The 21,232-nt window shown below is 40.0% G+C and overlaps 1 protein-coding gene across 2 annotated transcripts in view; it reads right to left on the bottom strand.

Moving 5' to 3' along the window:
* The window catches only part of LOC118799908 (synaptoporin), a 53,743-nt gene that overhangs the window by 11,254 nt on the left and 21,257 nt on the right, over nucleotides 1–21,232 (bottom strand). Inside the window, exons 1-2 of one of the 2 annotated variants that reach the window (XM_036560006.1) lie at nucleotides 8,763–8,879; nucleotides 2,089–2,213 (exon numbers count right to left, since the gene is read on the bottom strand). In XM_036560006.1, coding sequence (XP_036415899.1) covers nucleotides 2,089–2,213; nucleotides 8,763–8,786 — 149 coding nt within the window. In that variant the 5' untranslated portion in view covers nucleotides 8,787–8,879. Of the gene's footprint in view, nucleotides 1–2,088; nucleotides 2,214–8,762; nucleotides 8,880–21,232 lie in introns of those variants that run through there. The other variant, XM_036560005.1, reaches the window with a different exon arrangement.

The following is a 21,232-nucleotide window of genomic DNA, read 5'->3' as shown; positions in this document are numbered from 1 at the left end:
AGCCTAAAGTTACAGAATACGCTGTTACATAAATCTCTCATAAGGCAACTGGTGTGGAAGACGACAGCCTTGACGAAAGATTCCTTACAGTTTATCAGTTCATCAGACAGCACTATTCAGCTGATACAAATGCATTTGAAATAAGCAAGGCTGTTCATTGCTCCATCTCTGGGAACACTGCAGTGCCTCTGAACTGAAACAGAAAGACTAGAGTTTCAGAACTGAGTTTTTTGCCCTTTTATTAGAGAGGAAATGTTTAGACAGAGCCATGAAGATGGTTTGACTTGTATTCATTAAAGAGGTCAGTGAACATAAGGCCATGACACTGAAATCAAGTCATTCAACTCAATTATCAACCCCAGCGGCCTGAAAGCTGTGCTTACTTAAGCACATTCACACATTTGCAGTAGCAAAAAAATGACAGCATTCAAACGCACCCAGAGGAAGAGAGAGAGACAGAGTGAGAGAGATTGTAAATTCTCCGTATTCTGCTACCCAGAATACGGAGAATTTACAACCATTAACAGATTTTTTTCACATATTTTCCTATATTGCAGTTTTACAGTGACTCATTAAAATGCTCTCACTGATTTGACACTTTTGAGTATTTCAGGATTGTATCCCTTCTGTTTTCAACCAAAACTTAAAAATGAAATAAGAGTCACACTACAATTCTTGCAGAAATGAAACATGAGCATGATAATTCTACTCAATAAAAATGAACTAAAAGTTACAGACATTTGGGTTCCACATTAGTTAATATATCATACAAAAATGATGAGAGAAATGTCAGAAAATCCCTTAGAGTAACATCAGTCATGCTGTATCTAGTGCTGTAGGCTACAATGTTAGCTAGCTAGCAATGCTAACACAGCTGATGATGGTGAACTTTCTGCTTAGCCTAGCTTAGCCTAACCGCACCCAATCTATCCTAAGAATGTAGCCTTTCATATACATACAACATAAATATCAGATGAAATTTTTATTCTAAATTTAACGTAAGAGTGCTGTATTCCGTACAGTACTTCGGCACTTTTCGCGTTTTAGTAGTTTTTGTGGAAATACCCAGTCACACAGGATGTAATGATTGGTTTGGCCTAGCAACCAGAATGCATTTTGACTGGTCATATTTGGGCCAATACTTTTAAAGAAATGAGAAAAAAGCGTCATCTGTGTCGTCGGTTTGTACCGTCAGTATTCCGTACACCAGCTTCCAGAGAAGGAGCAGTTTTCCATACAGCGTTTTCCTTGCATTTTATTTTGAAGTTTTATGAAATCTAATTCCATAAAAATGGACATGAACTGATTATAAAAGTGAATTAATATAAACCATATGAGCAATGAATGAGGCTGCCTTGGAAAAAAAGCCTAGTAACGTGAGTCAGTGGTGTGAAGCCACTCAGCTGAAAGGAGTTGGCTAAGGTAACTTAGCTGACGGTGTAAACTTAGATTAACAGCTCAGTATTAAACATACTGTGTTTCATAGTGTTAATCCATCCATTCTTTAATATTTGTTAGAGCGTTAAATATGATGTTTAAACGTGCTAAAATGCATTTTAACTTGCCGTGAAAGTTTTCCCCACCCCATTTACATTCGCATCCCTGGGTTTCCCCACCCGCCATTTTCAGGTCCCGCTGGGGGGTCGGTCACTATTTGCACAGATTTGATGTCCAAACCCAGCTTAGATGGTCTTGCCAACCAATTTGATGGAAACAAGGATATATGACAATGTCTCAGATGTACCGTTGACAAATGACAAGAAAGTGTTTTTATTACACAAACAGGAAAAGTTGCAAGTGTACGGAATACTGAAGTGTACGGAATACTCAAGTGTACGGAATACTGAAGTGTATGGAATACCGTGCTCTTACGTTACTCTGAATTTAGGTATTTGGACAAAACACTGAACTGTGTGCTGCAGGTTCTCATTAGGTTGAAAGAGATTTTAGCTCAACATTCTGTAAAGCTTGTTCAAACTAGCAACAGTTGTTCCAGACTGCTAAGGATGCGTTTGTGGGCTGAGCATTATTCGGTCAAAGATTTCCTGTGTGTTGGGGTGAGCTACGGTGCAGCTGGCCAAGTCTTACCTGAACGGATAAGCGAAGTTGATGTTGATGCTGAGGTTGCTGTCAGTCTTGTTGACACAGTCCACACTAACCCGCAGCTGACCAGAGTAGCCTCCACATGTCGCGAAAGCAAAGATGGCAAAAAGCTGTGGACATAGACAAAAAACATAAATTTCTTCAAATTGAACGACCACCATTTAATGGTTCTTATAAATATATGGTTATATAAATAGCTAGCTTAGCTGTATATATACTCACTAAACTGTTAGCATTAACAACAGTATTTTCTCTTTTCATTTGCTGCCATTCTAATGGCCTTAAAGTGATAGTTAGCATAGTGTAAAATGGACACATTCAGCCTTCAGGATGGCTGCTAATACCCTTTTAAGCCAAGTGATGTACTATTGTTCATTTTTAAACCAGTCAAACCAGTTTAAAATGATGATGTAATTGCATTTAATACATAGGCAATAGCAAAATGACATCTAAAGGTTTACAGCACAGGAAAATTCTGGCCAGATGTTTAGCCCTAGTTTGGCCTTTGCCAATTATTTCACATCCATGTGCAGTTCTCTAATGTTAATTTAGGTGAGTATTAAATACAAGATGCGGACCCTCATTCAGTACAGACCTCTGAAGTCATTTTGTAGTTAGCATTGTGCCCATATTAGGGCCTAAGCTCTTTTTCATGGCGGGAACAAAAAGTGAATGGGATTTTTGTCAGTGGTTTATAAGGCTAGTGCTACAAAAGAATGGGTGTGGGTGGAGTATAAATAGGTCAATTTCAATTAAGCCATCGGACTCCTGTGTAGAAATGATTAATGCTACTATAATCTCTGTCTCCTGAACTGTTAGTTAATCGATTTGAGGCAGACAGCGTACAGGCAAAGCTGCAGCATGTGACAGTATATTTGAGGACGTTTTACTTTGTGTCAATAACTGGGCTAATCCTCAATCATTTATCCTCTCTACCTCTCCCAGTCACCTTCTCTTCATGTTTTCCCTTACTTTCCCTCTTCTTTTACTCCATATACTTTCTCTTTTTTCTTCTCTTTTTTGCCTTATACTCTGCTTCTTTTATTTAGGCCTCAGCTCTGGAGAGCAGGCTAGCTTTAATAAGCATAGAAGACAAGCTCGCCCACAGCTAAAGAGACTGGCCTGAAACACATTATCTGAGCAATGCGCAGAGAATGGGCTCCCTTGGAGAGAGGTAATACTTCTCACCGCGTCCAGGTAGCGTTCATATCGAGCCGGCAGTTACGCAACGAGGAATTGAAAAATCAGAGGTAAGTGCATATTGGCAAAATTCTGGAGGTTCCTTTTCAAGTGTTTATTGTATATTTTGAATGGAAATTGCTCCTCAGCTGAAGACCCAGGGATGTGGGAATGTGATATCACGATGCAAAAGAAAATCAAATAAAGGAAAATGAAATGCAAACACCTCGACCCACTTTGGCAGCTCTTTTATTGGCTAAGAATCAAATGTGGCTTCCTAGCTAAAAACAATCAGCATGGACATCTAAAAGAGTGAAAAAAGTGGAGGAGTCTCAGAAATAGGAAATGGTCTCGTCAGCCATCGTGGTACAGTCTGGTGTGTTTCATCATTTAAAGCGATGAAGAACCATCTAGTTTGACAGGAAGGAGCCGTCTGATGGACATGCGGTTGTTTTTGTGTGATGGGTGAGGTGCAGGCGCCACATAAAAATCAGTCTAGAGCAAAAATAGACCCGTAAGAGACAAATTGGTATGCGTGATGGTGAACATGAGGATATTAAAAGCTGCAAAATTTTTCAAAGAAAAATTACTTTTAAAGATGCAATAAACTTTTTATGAAGTCAGAGATTATGTCATGCACTGAAACTGTTTGTTATCACAGCATGCAGAGCAGGTAACGGTGTGTTTCCTGTCAGGTTGCACAGAAGTGTGTGCACATAGCCAATCAGACCATGACTGACAAAATTCCTATTGTATCCATGTTTGTGTTCACCTGTGTGGGTGGAGCATCTGAGGCTGAGACTAGATCTGAGAATTTTACTTTTGTCAACAATGAGGGCATAGTTTATTGAATATTATTATAATTAATTACATAATTCCAGTGTCAATGCATTTAAATTGCCACCTTGAGACTGATGCATTTTCATACGCTGAAAATTACATACATCTACCATGATCTGCCGAAAATTGCGGATCTCTGTCCACTTCCCGAGACTGGTAGTTCAGTTCAGTCCTATTAGGACTGCGTTTTTATGATGGTCCGCATTAAATGAGAGACTTCAACACCAGAATATGCTTTCTCAGCACTGCACTGTTCACATAACTGTCCGTGTACTTCTTACGAAGCATTTGATTTTGTCACATAAACTGCAAAAAGTATTTCTGATCAGGCTGGGCCAGGCAGTGGCAATGAGACTGACGGATAAGTAGAATAAGGTTTATTTTTGTTACTCTGAATGCAATGTAGCTAAACATTAGGCGTCTTTAATGTAGTTATGTTATAACTGAAGTTTGTGGGGAGGAACATGCCTGAAACCCTTCCTTCTTCCAATCTAATACCCTATAAATTCACATCCTCATCTTCTGTTCCCGTGACGAAGTGTTTGCAGTCCCCACCGCCACCCTATCTCTCTATGCTGTTATGGGGGTCCTGGCCTTCTAGCTACAGGCAGAAGCTGCCCAAAACTCCAGTCCAGGTTCTCAGATATCTCCCCCTCCCTATATCATTCAGTCTTCCCTCATACTACCACCACCATGTTGAAGTCATGGTCTGAACTCACAAATTTTCATGCAACAAAAAGGGTATGATAATACATTTGATCAAAAATATAAGTGAGGGATAGATCTGGACCTTTAAAAAAATGGGCTGTATAATAGAGGCAAACATGAAAGTAACAGAGTGCTTGTATGCCTGACAATTCTCTGACCAATCAAACAACGTAAAGAACACCCATGTGGATTATTTAGCGCACTTTAACTGTTGCAGTGTGAAACCAACTAAACCAAATGAAAAAGATATTTCACAAAAAACAAACTCTGGTGTGGACTTGCGAGTTCAACTAGGCTGTCCAGGGCCTCGTCACATTAGCCACTGATGAGCCAAGCATCCATGAGCTCAACAGTGCCATCTGGATCTGCTAATTTGCTAATAATTTCACTTTGCAACTGAGTGGCGTGAATCCAGTTGGCTGCATCTGCCACACGCCAACGAAAAAGGCAGCAAATGTCACCACATCCTTCTGCATTTCTTTGATTTGTTAGTACAAAATAACAAGACATGTTATTGTACAAATTCTTTCCAGATTCCACTGCTGTATTGTTAACTCTCTAAACAATGGAGGTGCCTGTTAACCAAGGCTAATGCTCTCATAGTTAGCAATATGACAATTGTGTGTGTGCATTCCTTCAGCAGTGGATGACCAGATCATCCACCTATTCAGAGAAATGACCACATTCATAAAGTAGTTCAGTGTAGACACATAAGTACAAATTCCACTGTGCCTCTACATGTGCTAGTAACATTAGCAATTACCAACTACCAAAAACCTCTGCAGAAGAAATGCTCCAGAGCTGTAAAAAAAGATCAACACTGCCTTTACTGATCATATTGATGGCCAATTTTAAAAGCACAATCTTCAGTGATCTCTAACTCAACACAACCTGATTCATCTGGTCCAATCAGCAGTAAGTACCAGTGTTGGAAGGTTTTCGACTGGATTATGGGTTAAGAACTAAAAAAGTTTTATTATATGCTTCTATAACCTAGGAATAGCCCAGCCAGTTCGCTTTGAAGTCCCCATAGTTACTGAATAATAGGCTTTTGTATGTAATAAGCTTGGGATTATAAGGGGTGAAACACCTTAAATATGGCCATGACACTTACTTTTAAAGGTGCAATGTGTAAGATTTAGGGGGATCTATTAGCAGAAATGGAATGTAGTATACAAAACCATGTTTTCATAGTGTACAATCACCTGTAGCTATAAATCATTGTGTTTTTGTTAGCTTAGGATGATCCCTTCATATCTACACACAAGGAGTGAGTCCTCTTCCAGTAGAAGCTGCCATGTCGCTGCGCCATGTTTCTACAGTAGCCCAGAATGGACAAACCAAACACTGGTTCTAGAAAGTGCCTTTCATGTTTTTACGTTGAAGTGTCAGCTTGAATTTGGTGGCACTACAGCGCCAGTTGGAAGACACAGAAAAGAGAAGAAGCAGTGGTTGCTGCCGGTGCTGCCTAATCCCTTTTTGTACTGTGAGTCTGAAGGCGCATATTTAGACAAATGGAGGATCATACTTATTATTTAGCACAGGAAAAAGCAAGAGAGGTGAATCCTCGTTGTCAAAGAAGCGACAACATGATGGCCATCATAGGTTTTACTACACACTTAGAAAGGGAGGAGTAAGGGAGGGGAATTCAGTTGAATGCAATTTGCACCTTCACCTCTAGATGCCACTAAATCTTTCACACTGCACCTTTAAAGGGTTTAAAGCCAATCAAGAGGCCAAAATATAGTGCAAGATGCATTCAAAATTCCCACTAACCAGCATTTTAAACTTCATCCTATGTTATTTCCCTGAGATATGTCAGTGTGCAAAAGTTTGGGCACCACTGGCCAAATTATGTTTTGGTTATTGTCTAAGTGAAAATAAGTTAACACATTAGGATGATTCCAGGGGCCCACAAGAATGTTGTTTTTATTTGAAATGAAGATGCTGCCAAAGCCACATATCAGGTTTTCAGAAATGGAAGAAATGGAGAACTAAAATGAAAAGAAGCAAAAATGGGGGAGACAGTGTGTCAGTATGTCAACCAGCTTTTTAGAGGTAAAGTTGGGTTATGAAGATTTACTGGAGCTGTTACCTGAAAGGAAGCTTGGGCAACCCGATAAACCAGTACACTTGTGGTAATTTTAGTGGGCTTTAAATAATGTATCTGTCCTACACTAGTTCATTATAGAGTTTTACTTTGACAGCCAAGATGCAACACAAAGATGCAGTGCTTTTGAGAAGCAACAAACATTGCACTGCAAAAAATGGCATCTTGTCAAGTACAATTATCTTAAATATAGTAAATAAATCTAATGTTTCTCCTGTTGGCAATGTTGTAAGCTTAATTTAAGATTATTTTCCTTAACACTAGACATGTTTTACTTGTTGTAAGTGATTTTATTAAATTAAATTTCACTATATTGGCAGATAATTTTGCTTGTTGTAAGAAATGTGCTTGAAACTAGCAAAATTATCTGCCAGTCTAGTGAGATAATTTTACTTGATCAAATTAGCTAAAACAATGTATAGAAATAAGCTAGATAATCTTATAATAAGTGCACAACCATCTCAAAATGGGAAATATTAGATGTATTGGCTAAAATTATGATCATTTCAGTTGACGATACCATTTTTTGCAGTGTGCAATTTCTGACAACTGCCTACAGTACATTAATATGCAGCCATTATGCTTATATTCGTATTACTGCATCGGGAAACTAAGAGTTGGAACAATGGAGCTAAATATATAGACATTGGGGCTAGGAAAATTTTAGCATGTTCTAATGTTATGACAGGTTAGGTTAAACGAGTTGAGGAAAGGGGCCCGTGCATGAAACTTTCACAGGGCCCAAAGTCCCTATCGCTCTTCTGGCAAGAAATGATCCAAGATTACACAGATATTGTGTTCTTTGCCAATCGTAACTGTGCTAATAATCATATAATTGTACAGTAATCCCAAAAGTGCACTCTGATGGACCTTCTAGCTCCTGTGAAGATCTGATTTCAGTTTAGATACATTTTATGTCATCGTTCAGAACTGTAAAAAGGCTTGAATAATTGATGGGGAGTAAAAGTCTGCTCTTGCTAATGTGGCACTAAGGAAGCTCTAACTGCTCTACAGAGACAGAACCATTCGAACCTGTTGAAACATTTCAGGCTAGCATTAGGAAAGTATTGACGGAGGAAAAGTGAATGAATATAGGTTATGATACAGAAAAGCTTGAACTCCTCTGGTCAAATTGTATGTTTAGTTAAATTCCTACATGACAATAAATTAACACACCTTTTACGAAGTACATAATTAAACATGGCATTTTCTGCACATTTTTGTGCACAATTTCTATTTGTTTGTTGAGCATATTGGAAAAAGTAAAACATAAATACAAAATGTACCATAACTTTTGCAAAGGCCACATTTTATATTTTATTTTTCTCCACTGTGTTAAATTCAGAAAATAAACAGTAACATTAAATGTGCATAAGTGTGTTCTCTGTAGAAGATGTTAACTTATTTTCAAGTAGAAAATCAACAAAATACGTCTTTTGACAAGGGGCGCCAAAACTTTTTCACACTGCTCAATTCAAAAATGGCAAGTACTGGTGAAATTCACTATGAAATACAAGATGACTCTCCAATATCTGAACACCTTGTCATTGACTCAGATATCAACACATGAATTTCATTAAACACTTAAAACCAACAATTAACAATTAACAAAAACTGGTTTCTATGGACACAATCCTCAACATTACATCTCAAAGTGAACTAAATCTCTATCATCTTAAGCAAAAGTACAGAAAAAACACCAAAAACACGAAAACTGATCATGTTTCTATGGACACAAGACTCGACATCAATGTTCAAAAGTGGAATAAATCTACAAAAGCTTTAAACAAAAGTGTGAAAGATTACTGATCTTGCCACTTACCGGAGCGAATATGACCATACACATTTAAACGCAAAACGGATATCCAGCTCCACAGTGCGAGTAACGCTCAGTAGTCCAAGTCATTTAGATGCGAGAGGATCCTTCTTAGAGAGAGAAGACAATTCTGTTTCTCTCCACCTCTCCTGCTCTCTAGGAGCACGCTGAGGGAGAGGGGAGGGGGGGTCTCTGTGACTCTCTGGCTACCACCGCTGTGGAGTGTGATACACACACACACACAAAGGAAGTCCCTACAGGAGGGGAGACACTCAAACATGAGACATGATCGGAGTCATTACTCTCTTTCTCTGTTTCACATATGTCCCTTATGCATTGTATATATGTAGCACTTATAAGAAATTGCCACAAATGTGTGTGTGTATAGATGTATATATGTAGGTATATACATATCTATGTAAATATATACACACATACATATGAGACATATATGTGCTATATATACTATTTACACATATATTACACTTACCAAGCAGCACTATATAAGGAACACCTGAGGGGTCAACAGCGAATGGCCAGACTGGTTTGGATGTACAGAAAGGCTCCGGTAACTCAGATAACCACTCTGTACAACTGTGGTGAGCAGAAAAGAATGCACAGCATGTCAAACCTTGAGGTGGATGGGCTACAGCAGCAGAAGACCACACTGGGTTTCACTTTTGTAAGCCAAGAGCAGAAAGCTGGGGCTGCAGTGGGCACAGGCTCACCAAAACTGGACAGCTGAAAACTGGAAAAACGTAGCCTGATCTGATGAATCTTGATTTCTGCTGAGGCACACAGAGGGTAGGGTCAGAATTTGGTGCCAACAGCATGAATACACGGACCCAAACTGTCTTGTGTGAACAGTCCAGGCTGGTGGAGGTGGTGTAATGGTGTGGGCAAAGTTTTGTTGGCACACTTTGGGCCGTTAATACCCATCAATCATCGCTTGAATGCCACGGCCTATTTGAGTACTGTTGCCGACCGTGTGCATCCCTTCATGGCCACAATTTACCAATCTTCTAATGACTACTGCCAGCATGATAATGCACCATGTCACTAAGCAAAAGTCATCACAAACTGGCTTTGTGATCATGGCAATGAGTTCAGTGTTCTTCATTGCTGCATCTGAATCCAATAGAACACCTTTGAGATGTGGTAGAACGGGAGATTCACAGCAAGAAGGGCACCTGAAAAATCTGCAGAAACTGCATGATGCAGTCATGTAAACATTGACCAGAATCTCAGAGGAATGTTTTCAACAACTTGTGAAATCCATGACACGAGGAATTGAGGCTGTTTTGAGAGCAAAGGGAAGCCCTACCCAATATTAGTATGGTGTTCCTACTAAAGTACTCAGTGTATATCGTCACTGTTGATTAAAAAAAAAGGTTTCTATACAGGAAAAGGAAAAACACTATTAAAAAAGATGTTTCAAGGTGATTTCTTCTGGTCCATTCATCATGAAATATTAGCACATTGTAAAGGGCAGCTGGTATTTTCAAAGTATGTCAAAAAATGAAAATATGACTTTTAAATAATCAGTTCAGGATTTACAGGGGGACTCGTAGCAGCATTGCACACCATATTTTAGAGTGTTTGCTTTCGTTCTGATTCAGTTATGCTACTTCTTTTAATTTTAACAAAAAAAAATGCATAGTGCAGCTTTAACCTTCAGGAACCAAAAAGAAACAGTTTTGATTTTCAGTTTTGAAAAAATGAAACATGCAGCTTTTTAAAAAAAAAGTACAAACACACACTCATATTTGCAAAGGAAACCCCTGAAGGGGGGGGAAGGTACCCAGACAGCAAAATGATCAGAATAATTACTCGCCTATAATGTTTAACATATTAAACAGACTGACAAGACAATTAAGAAAGGAATATTACCACAGTTCCCAGCCCTGCACAGCATCTTAATTAAGAGCAGAGTTTCAGACCCACACCTCTATCAGACCCCTCAACTGTAATCCAGCATCACTACAGTATTTAACACATTACAAGATCACAAGTGTAAAATGAGCTCTTACATAATCCACTGAACACACTGGGTTTGAATAAGTTCTGTACAAATTAACTGAACATGTACAAACTATTTTAATGTAATGTCTCTATTGTCTGTACTGTATATTGTTATACTTTTTATGCTTCTTTTATTATGTGAAAGACTGTTTATTTTATGGTTATTTTATTTGCATAATATAAATAAAAAGACAAATTATACATTCTTATTCTTATACTTATTATTACCGCATCAGTCCTTTAACAGTGCCAACAGTGTCATATGATATAGTCTGAGCCAAAGGAGCCACTCAACAGGCAACTTATTGAGTAACTGTTTACAGGAAATTGTGAAATAATGCACCTACCGTCTGTCAGCAGTATTATTTCATAATAGATTTCATCTCTATTGGAGCATTTATCTCCTATATAGCCTCATTCAAAAGCCAGGGCAGCGTACAGTTTCAGAGCTCATCATCAACCTGCATAACTATCTATGTACAAACTCATCCATTAAGTGCCATAAAATGTAATAATTTCTTTGTACCTTGTACTTCCACTCACTGGCCACTTTATTAGAAACACCTACTTTGTACTTTCATCACTGGCCACTTTATTAGAAACGCTTTCCTTGTGCTTATTTGCTTAACAATCAAATCAGTGAGAGAAGCTTCTTGTTTTACACAGTGGCTGATTCGGAAGGATAGAAACTACCAGCACTGTTAACAAACATGATGATTTACTTTAGGGTATGACCTCTAAGGTCACACTGAAAGATGTATTATTGTAATATTGCAATAATAGTTAAAATGTACATAGTGTAGATATTCATCAAGATTCAAGATTCATCAGGGCGGTCTTTGCACTAGGCAAAGGTAGGCAGCCGCCTAGGGCCCCTATGAGCCAAAGGCCCCAAGAAAATACTAATTAAACATACTACATACATACACCGATATAACATAACATTATGACCACCTCCTTGTTTCTACGCTTATTGTCCATTTTATCAGCTCCACTTACTATATAGGTGCACTTTGTAGTTCTACAATTACAGACTGTAGTCCATCTGTTTCTCTGCATACTTTGTTGGCCCCCTTTTACCATGTTCTTCAGTGGTCAGGACCCCCATGAACCCTCACAGAGCAGGTACTATTTGGGTGGTGGATCATTCTCAGCACTGCAGTAACACTGATGTGGTGGTGGTATGTTAATGTGTGTTGTGCTGGTACGAGTTGATCAGACACAGAAGTGCTGCTGGAACTTTTAAACACCTCAGTGTCACTGCTGGACTGAGAATAATCCACCAACCAAAAATATCCAGCCAACAGCGTCCTGTGGGCAGTGTCCTGTGACCACTGATGAAAGACTAGAGGATGACCAACACAAACTGTGCAGCAGCAGATGAGCTATCGTCTCTGATTTTACATCAACAAGGTGGACTGACAAGGTAGGAGTGTCTAATAGAGTGGACAGTGAGTGGACACAGTGTTTAAAAACTCCAGCAGCACTGCTGTGTCTGATCCACTCACACAGCACAACACACACTAACATACCACCACCACATCAGTGTTACTGCAGTGCTGAGAATGATCCACCACCCAAATAGTACCTGCTCTGTGAGGGTCCATGGGGGTCCTGACCACTGAAGAACAGGGTAAAAGGGGGCTAACAAAGCATGCAGAAAAACTGCTGGACTACAGTCTGTAATTGTAGAACTACAAAGTGCACCTATATAGTAAGTGGAGCTGATAAAATGGACAATGAGCGTAGAAACAAGATAATAATGTCATAATGTTATGCCTGATCGGTGTATATATAGCCTCTATATTCTTTTTATAATCTATATTCTATATAAGGTTTCATCTGTTGCAGTGTAGACAGTGTAAACACTTGCATCACTAACATTCATGGGGCCCCTTTCCTGCCTTTTGCCTAGAGCCCCATAATCACTAATCTCTCTCTTTTGTTGCATTTGTATTAGATCATAGGATGGTGTACTACATGCACTGGCACCTAAAATTGTCCCTTGTGCTATTACACGTCCAACACCACTCCACGTCCAGGCTACCTTATTACACCCAGTCTAACAGGCTGAAACACACTGTGTCGCAATTACAACCTGCTCATTCCATTCTCATTTCACCATCCATCTGCTCTGATCTCTGTCTCGTCACCTCAATGTATATACGAGACGGTCGCCATAGCACTCAGGGAAAAGTGTGCCTGGAATATAAACACTATCCAGCCGTGCTGCTGCTGGTTCGGCTTTTATTCTCACTTTCATGTACCATTAATTAGAAGACAGTTATCGCAAGATCATGTTGTAATTAAGTGCACTATTTACCACTAGAAGCTCTTTAAAATAACGTGTCAAATGACCTGTGTTTAAAACAGATCCATCACTAGGCTCATTTATACTCCCTTTATGTACTGTAGGTCACTGCTCACAAACTTCCATGCATCCTTTACATTGGCATGGATGTTATGCAATACATCCACTAGAGGGCAGTCCAGAGTCAAAAGTTTCTGACAACAACAAACATGGCGACTGCGGCGGCGGTCATAATTATGTACAGACTATGAAAGAGACGAAAGAGACAGTGTTGTAGGCAGTGGTCTGTGAGGCCTTTAAATACTTCGTGACGTGGACGGAGAATTCTTTTCACTTATATGACCTTATATCACACGGGTATGGTCGTGTCTCACTGGCTCACGATTTCCGTTGGTACTGCTCCATTTCATCAGCTTTCAGAGAACGTCCACAAATATGGTCAAAATAAATGCAGAGTACGGACAGAAGTCTCCATCCATATCCATATCCGTATTTAACGTTGAGCATAAACAAGCCTTAAATCAGCAGAAATATCAGGTATGGATTTTCTCATTATCTCTTACGCTAGCACCACACAATTAACATCCATTTCTTTTCCATTTTCATTCCATTCAAACTGAATCTACTCTTTCATTCTAAAATTCTAGAGGTCTTTGCTTTAGAAAAGTTGGACCAGTCAAGGGCACTTTTGAGCAAACTACATACCAAGTTGTGGTTTTGAACTTTTTTGATTCCACAGATCTACAAAGCACCCCCTTTTTTAGGCCAGATAATTCAACCTTTGAACCGTTTCAAGGTTATGTGTTTGAGTTTGAGGAATGCTAGAAGCACTTATTAATAACAGCATGCCTCAAAGGATGGTTCGTCTCGTTGCTGGTCAGGTAGAACAGTCTCATTCTGTCAAACTGGACCTGTGGGAACTAAAACTGCCCACTAGCCGGCGGGGGAAGACCAGCTACGCTGATGCAACGTGGAGAAAGTGGGTCCGACAGCGGCACTCTCACACTGGAATCTAAAGGACAGGTGTGTGCGCAAATGTGTGCGAGTGTGTGAACGTGAGTGAGTGAATGAGAGAAAAAGCAGCGGAAGCTCTGGGGATAACAGGTGGACTGTGTGTGGGAGGGAAAATCGAGGAGAATTCTGTCACAGCTGCCCATGTGTGTGTAGCACCTGCTGGCTGGATAACGAGGAGCACTTATCACTTTCTATCCATCACCATCTCCAGGCTCCACCATGGACCAGCATTTTCTGGGCCAGATCCACTGGAAGAACCCACTGAGCCTAAAAGCTCTAGGCAGTCCTCTGGGCTCTGGCACCAAGCTGGTGGGTGTTACCTGCTAGTGATTGCGCCATGTTTCCCGTTCAGAACTAGCAGTCGTCTGAGTATTTTCAGAAACTTAAGACTGGGGTCAAAATGTTGATTTGCGAGCAGTCTTTGCTTGTTGTGGTGATTTATGCACTTTGACAGTGGCTCCCAATCCTGATCCTGGAATATCTTTGTCTCTCTTTTTCGGTCAGTAACACACTGATATCGACTCAGGAACTATGTACATCAAAATGTTCAGAGCTGATGCCCTCTCATTGGGAGAAATCCCAACTGTGGCCAGGAGTCAAAGGCTATGTTCAGACTTCAGGCAAATCAGATCTTTTGAGACAACCTTCTGCACTGTTATTTCCAAGCAATCAGATCAGATTTGAGTGTCCAGACATCACCAACCTATCTGCATGGGTTGCTGTGGTAACGATGTAGGTGTCAGTAACTACATAGCTACTCTGGTGACTCGGATTCCAAACACAGATGCAGGAGAGATGGAGTGCACCTTCTTGAATCCCAGCACTTCTGTTTGTCACATTGCAAGTTATGCAAAAGAAACACTGAAATCCGATTTGAGAGGCCAGAGCATCCAAACCGAGGTGCATCTGTAAAAATCAGATTGGAATCACATTTCAAACTACCTCCAACTGTGGCTTGGATCTGATTTACAAAAATCTGATTTCATGTGTTTTTTTGCTGTCCAGACCACCAAAAATGAATCTGGATCCAATTTAGATATGCCAAGAATTGGAATTGGGTTGACAGTCTGAACAGGGCCTAAAAGACCATATGGTCCTGCTGCTCTCTAAATGGGAAGGATGGCCTCTTCTATTGTTCAATATGCTGCTCTCTGGATGGCAAGGATGTCCATGTTTCCTTATTCCTCTATCGTTTCGTGTGTTGATCCCTTGTGGGAAAGATGACCTTGGCCCCTAACCTGTCTATTGTTCAGAGTCCTGCACTCTCTGTGAGAAGAATGGACATGTTTCCTTACCCTTCTATCATTCTGTGTGCTGCTCTCTGAGTGGGATGACCAGATTCGGGCCAATTTTTTATGGACAACATCAGGTTCAAATTGGGCTCTGGTTTGTTTTTTTGGCTTTTCCCTCTGGATAGTCAGTACAAAGACTCTCCATTTTGTATTCACTCACTCCGGCTCCGGCTCTACCCACTCATTATAACACTCACCTGCAGCTCAATCCTCATGGACTCATTAGCTCACTCACATATACTTCATTATTCGGCCTTGCTGTTGATTGGAGGAGGTATGATGCTGTTTTCTGCCAGGTACAATCGGCAAGTCCATAAAATTATACGCATGATATTTGTTTATCCTAGCATGGCATTTTCTGTTAATCAACTGTCAATCGAACAACAAATCGAAACTGTGTCTGAGATGATCCATCCATTAGTGAGTGCAAGAGTAGTGGTACCAGTTGGGCCTGGTTGGAAATGGGTTACGGTCAGGCTTCAATAAAAAAAAAGGCTCCTCTAATCCTTATCCCTCTATCGTTTCATGTGCTGCTTTTTGGGTGTAAAGGATGACCTTGGCTCCTTATCAGTCTATTTTTTGATGTGCTGCTTTCTGAGTGGTAGTTTTCTCTGTCTCTATAGTTCAGTGTGGTGCTGTCTAGGTGTTTCATTTCCATCTGTTGGTCAGTAAGCAGCTCTCTGGGTGTTTCCTCTCGCTCTACAGCTCAGTCTGATGCTCTCAGGCGGTTTCCTCTCCCTCTATAGTTCAGTCTGGAGCTCCCTGGTAGCTTCCTGTCTTTCTGTAGTTCAGTCTGGTGCTCTCTGGGTGCTTCCTCTACCTCTAGAGTTAAGTCTGGTGTTTCTTGTCCCTCTCTTGTTCACTGTGCTGCTCTCTGGTTGTGTTCACTTCCTCTATCAGTCTGGTGCTCTTTGGGTGTTTCCTCTACCTCAATAGTTCAGTCTGATGCTCTCTGGTAGTTTCCTGTCCCTCTGCAGTTCAGTCTGGTGTGCTCTGGGTGTTTCCTGTCCCTCTGCAGTTCAGTCTGGTGTGCTCTGGGAGTTTTCTGTCCCTCTGTAATTCAGTCTGATGCTCTCTGGTAGTTTTCTGTCCCTCTGTAGTTCAGTCTGATGCTCTCTGGTAGTTTTCTGTCCCTCTGTAGTTCAGTCTGGTGCTCTCTGGTAGTTTTCTGTCCCTCTGTAGTTCAGTCTGGTGTTCTCTGGTAGTTTTCTCTCCCTCTGTAGTTCAGTCTGATGCTCTCTGGTTGTTTTCTGTCCCTCTGTAGTTCAGTCTGATGCTCTCTGATAGTTTTCTGTCCCTCTGTAGTTCAGTCTGATGCTCTCTGATAGTTTCCTGTTCCTCTGTAGTTCAGTCTGATGCTCTCTGGTAGTTTTCTGTCCCTCTGTAGATCAGTCTGATGCTCTCTGATAGTTTTCTGTCCCTCTGTAGTTCAGTCTGATGCTCTCTGGTTGTTTTCTGTCCCTCTGTAGTTCAGTCTGGTGCTCTCTGGTTGTTTTCTGTCCCTCTGTAGATCAGTCTGATGCTCTCTGATAGTTTTCTGTCCCTCTGTAGTTCAGTCTGGTGCTCTCTGGTTGTTTTCTGTCCCTCTGTAGTTCAGTCTGATGCTCTCTGGTTGTTTTCTGTCCCTCTGTAGTTCAGTCTGGTCTTCTTTGGGTGTTTCCTTTCTCTCTGTCGTTCTCTGTGCTGCTCTCTGGTTTTGTCCACTTCCTCCATCATCCATTGTGCTGCTCTCTGTGTGTTTTCCTCTCCCTCTATTGCTCGGTGTGATTCATCCTGGGTGTTTCCTCTCTGTCATTTAGTCTCCTGTTCTGTAGTCACATTTGTGTAGTTACCAAATTTAACAAATTGAACACCATCATGGGGACATTTGAGATTTTATTAAATTTCATTAATTGAATCGTTGTGAGGCCTTGGGCCCTAGTTCAACCCAGTCAGTAAAACACCTAATTCAGTTAATTCAGCTAATTAACTAATTGGTTGATGCATACAGTCTTTCATCCCTTTATTCTTTCTCACACCCACACACATACACAGACCAGTGGCGCCCACACTCAGTGACTGCACAATGCTGACTAGAAGGGATAACTGTACTGTACATCAGCCTGTGGTTGGGTGTGATGATGCCCCAAACCCATTTAAACTGCCTACTGATACCAAGTTGCCATAGCAACACAAGTCTAGTGAAGGCAGAAGCACCCTTTCACCAAACCCATAAAACTTCTTCATGCTACACAGTTAGAGACAGAGTCTGCCACCTCCAAGTGTTCAGTACTTAATGGGTTTGTGTGGTTTTGTGTATAAAAACATTTGTATCTCTTAGAATTAAAGAAGCCATATTTGTTATGGTGCCTAAAAGAATGATATATGTAACTGAGGTTGGTTCTGATTGGCTGCCCTGTGTTGTATCTCACTCAAACAGCAGGCCAGATTATGAGGAATAAACTGTTAAATATGAACCTATATATAAAAATAATTGTTAGAAAAATAAACTTTTGCGACTCCTTTAGGATGTGTGGGCCATTTGGAAGCCTGCAATGATGCTTCCTGACAGCCAGGAACAGCACAATGTTTAACTGTTTTTTCCCACATCTTCCACTCTGCTATAGACTCAAAGCAGTAACAACACTGCATCACTTCAGTAACACTTGTGACATCACAACCATGATGAATGCAAAATGGGTTTTTACAACTTTGGTTCCTTATATGGACTGAGGAGTGAATGTGTCTGAAACTCGAGCCATATTTACATAGTACATTTCCATGATATGGGCCATCTATTATCAGAAAAGGGACTGAAAGACTTTCAAAAGGCACTTGAATGTCATGTTTCAGGAACATTTTCGGAAACAATCAGCTGCGGCTTCCTTTTCAGACTTGTTACTGCCCAAAGGGGACGAAAGTCTTGCTTATCAGATGGCACAGGAAAAGGCTATTGGAACCGGAGGCTCAGATTCTTCTAGCTCATATCAAGTTATTTGAGGCCAAGTGTTTCGATTTTGGACAGCAGGAAACTAATCTGTCATTGAAGTGACCGTCAAGAGATGTAATGGTAGCCCAAGCAGTGACCAGCCGTTGATGCCCATCAGCCAACAATTAATCTCCATCTAATGAGTTCCACTACATTAAACTCCCAGACATGAGTTATTACATCAGAGCAGGAAGATACAAAAATGAGTTCAATACATTTTGTCAATGAAAAGCTGCTGAAGGGACTGTTTTATGATCCTCTGTCTGTGCATTGGTCACGCTGGTTTTACCACACATGGGAGGAGTATGATGTCATCATGCTCATCAGTCCTTTAATCTTTCCATCCAACCATCCATCCATCCATCCATCTGTTGACCTATCCAACATCTATTCCTTCATCAATCCATCCTTCTTTAATTTGTTTATCCATCCATCCCTCCACCCTTTCATCCATCCATCTGTCCTTTTATCCTCTTATCTATCCACGCTTCTATCCATTCATTCATCTATCCATCCTTTTGTGTCTTCATTCTTTCACTCATCCATCAATCTTTTCATTTTGTATCATCCATCCACTTATTCTTGTCTTTTAAATCATTCATCCATCTATCCCTCCATCCATCCATTCTTCAATATTCTCATCCTTTCATCCATCGATCCATCCATTCTTTCACCCATCCATTAATCCATCCATCCATCCATTTATCCTTTAATCCCTTCAACCATACAATCGATCTATCTATCTATCTATCTATCTATCTTTTAATTTTGTATCATCCATCCACTCATTCTTGTCTTTTAAATCATTCATCCATCCATCCCTCCATCCGTCCATTCTTCAATATTCTCATCCTTTCATCCATCTGTTCATCCTTCTATCTCTTCATTCATCCATCTATCCATCCACTTATGTTTTTGTCCATCGATCAATCCATTTCTTCACCCATCCATCTATCCATCCATCCCTCCATCCTTTAATTCTTTCAACCATCCATTCCACTATCCTTTCCATACACCAATCTCGTATCTATTTTTTCATTTTTCTATCCATCCATCCATTCTTCTTTCTTTTAATTAATTCATCCATCCATAACTCTATCCTTTCATCCAACTATCCATCCATCCATTCATTCATCCATCCATTCTTCAGTCCTCTTATTCTTTCACCCATCTATTCATCATTCTTTCTATCCATCCTTTTCTCTCCCCATCACCCTTGTACATGCATATTTTAAAGGCAGTCAACTCTTTGTGAAACACAAACACCATCACCACCCCCAAAATCATGCAAAGTGCTCTCAGATATCCTCTCTTCTCCTTTGCTTTCCTCCCTCTCTCCCTCTCAAATATACAGTGATTTGAAACTATTACAAGACATCATAACACCAGAGAAAACAATTCTCTACTGCCCCTGACTGGCAGACAGAGGAACAGCAACAAATACTGCTCTGGGCCACCAACATAGAGGTATATAATTAGTTATATAGTCCCATACCGAAATGGGACTTTTCCTAAACGCTGTTAAATGTTTGAGTTTGTGATCTCTTTATGAGTTTGTGTCTCTTAAAGTCTGAAAACTGTCCAACAGTCACTGGCTATTTTTTTCACTGCATGATTTTGGGATAAAGTCATACATTTGACCAAAACTGAATTCATAAATTCACAAAGTACATCTTGCACTGAGAATGTATGCCAAATGTTATGTAAGAGAATGCCAGCATATCCGGTAGACGCCTGTGTGGTCTCACTGTGTGTAATATATTGGTTTCTTCAGTTTTGCTGTGCAGGCAGAGCAAATTGCATATCCATGCACTGGATTATGTAATAGCTGACTGTGTTCAGTGACTGTGAAAATGAGGTAAAACGCGCCATCTGGTGGCAGGACTGAGCAATACAAGGACAACACAGCTTGAGTTCGCTTGATGCACATGCACACGCAAACACATACACATGTCAAATGTGAGGTGCAGAGGGAACATTCACTATGACAGCTAGAACACTGAGCATGTTTCTCAACACATCTTTCACATCCTCAGCACCAACACGTACATATACAAACATGCATGACTACACATACAAAGTCACATACACATATACATTTCACTGCATGGAGGCCTGTGCTGAAAATAAAAAATAACAATTAAAAAAAAAGAATTTATAGTTTCTTTGTTTGGTTTAGGGCTGCAAATAAACTCATATTCGATTATTTACAACACAATGAAAATTAAAACAAAAAAAATTATTATTGACAATTATGGATACTGTCAAGCATTTTTTTCAGTCTTAATTCATTAACCTATGACATATTTATGAGCTACAGTAAATAATAAACAATAGCTTTTACTTGATAAGCTGTGTCCCAAAATGTCCCAATATGCTTTTCCGAGCATATCATGGATATCAGCAGTAACTAAAAAACACTTCCCAGCTGCATGTTTGATTACAACGACAGTATAATTATCCCTGATTGATTGGATTTAGTACAGCATGTGAAATGTTGCATCCAAATCATGCTGCACTAATTTGTCGATTCCAACTTATCAGATGTCAGAAAAAAATAAATATCGTGATATATCATGTATCATGAAATGTTTGCCATTCAGCCCAGTTCCATCTTCAACCTAGAGCTAAATGCATTTGCACTTAATAATCTGATCATAATCAGATTTCAGCAGATTATTCAAGTTGTCATGTAAACAGCATGTTCCAATTTTTTAGATTGAATTAAGGCTGTTATTGGATTTCTAGAAATCTGATGAAGAGAGTTTTAGAGAATTTTAGCTCAGTAATCGCCCTTTTCAGTGTATGTATACTCTTACTCTGATTTCTTTCATTTTTCTCAGTCTGTACAAAAACAGACCGCTGTATC

Source organism: Colossoma macropomum, unplaced genomic scaffold, assembly GCF_904425465.1.
Source record: "Colossoma macropomum unplaced genomic scaffold, Colossoma_macropomum, whole genome shotgun sequence".
Lineage (NCBI taxonomy): Eukaryota > Metazoa > Chordata > Actinopteri > Characiformes > Serrasalmidae > Colossoma > Colossoma macropomum.
Note: the sequence above shows the minus strand (reverse complement) of the source record. Positions and strands in the feature narration are given on the sequence as shown.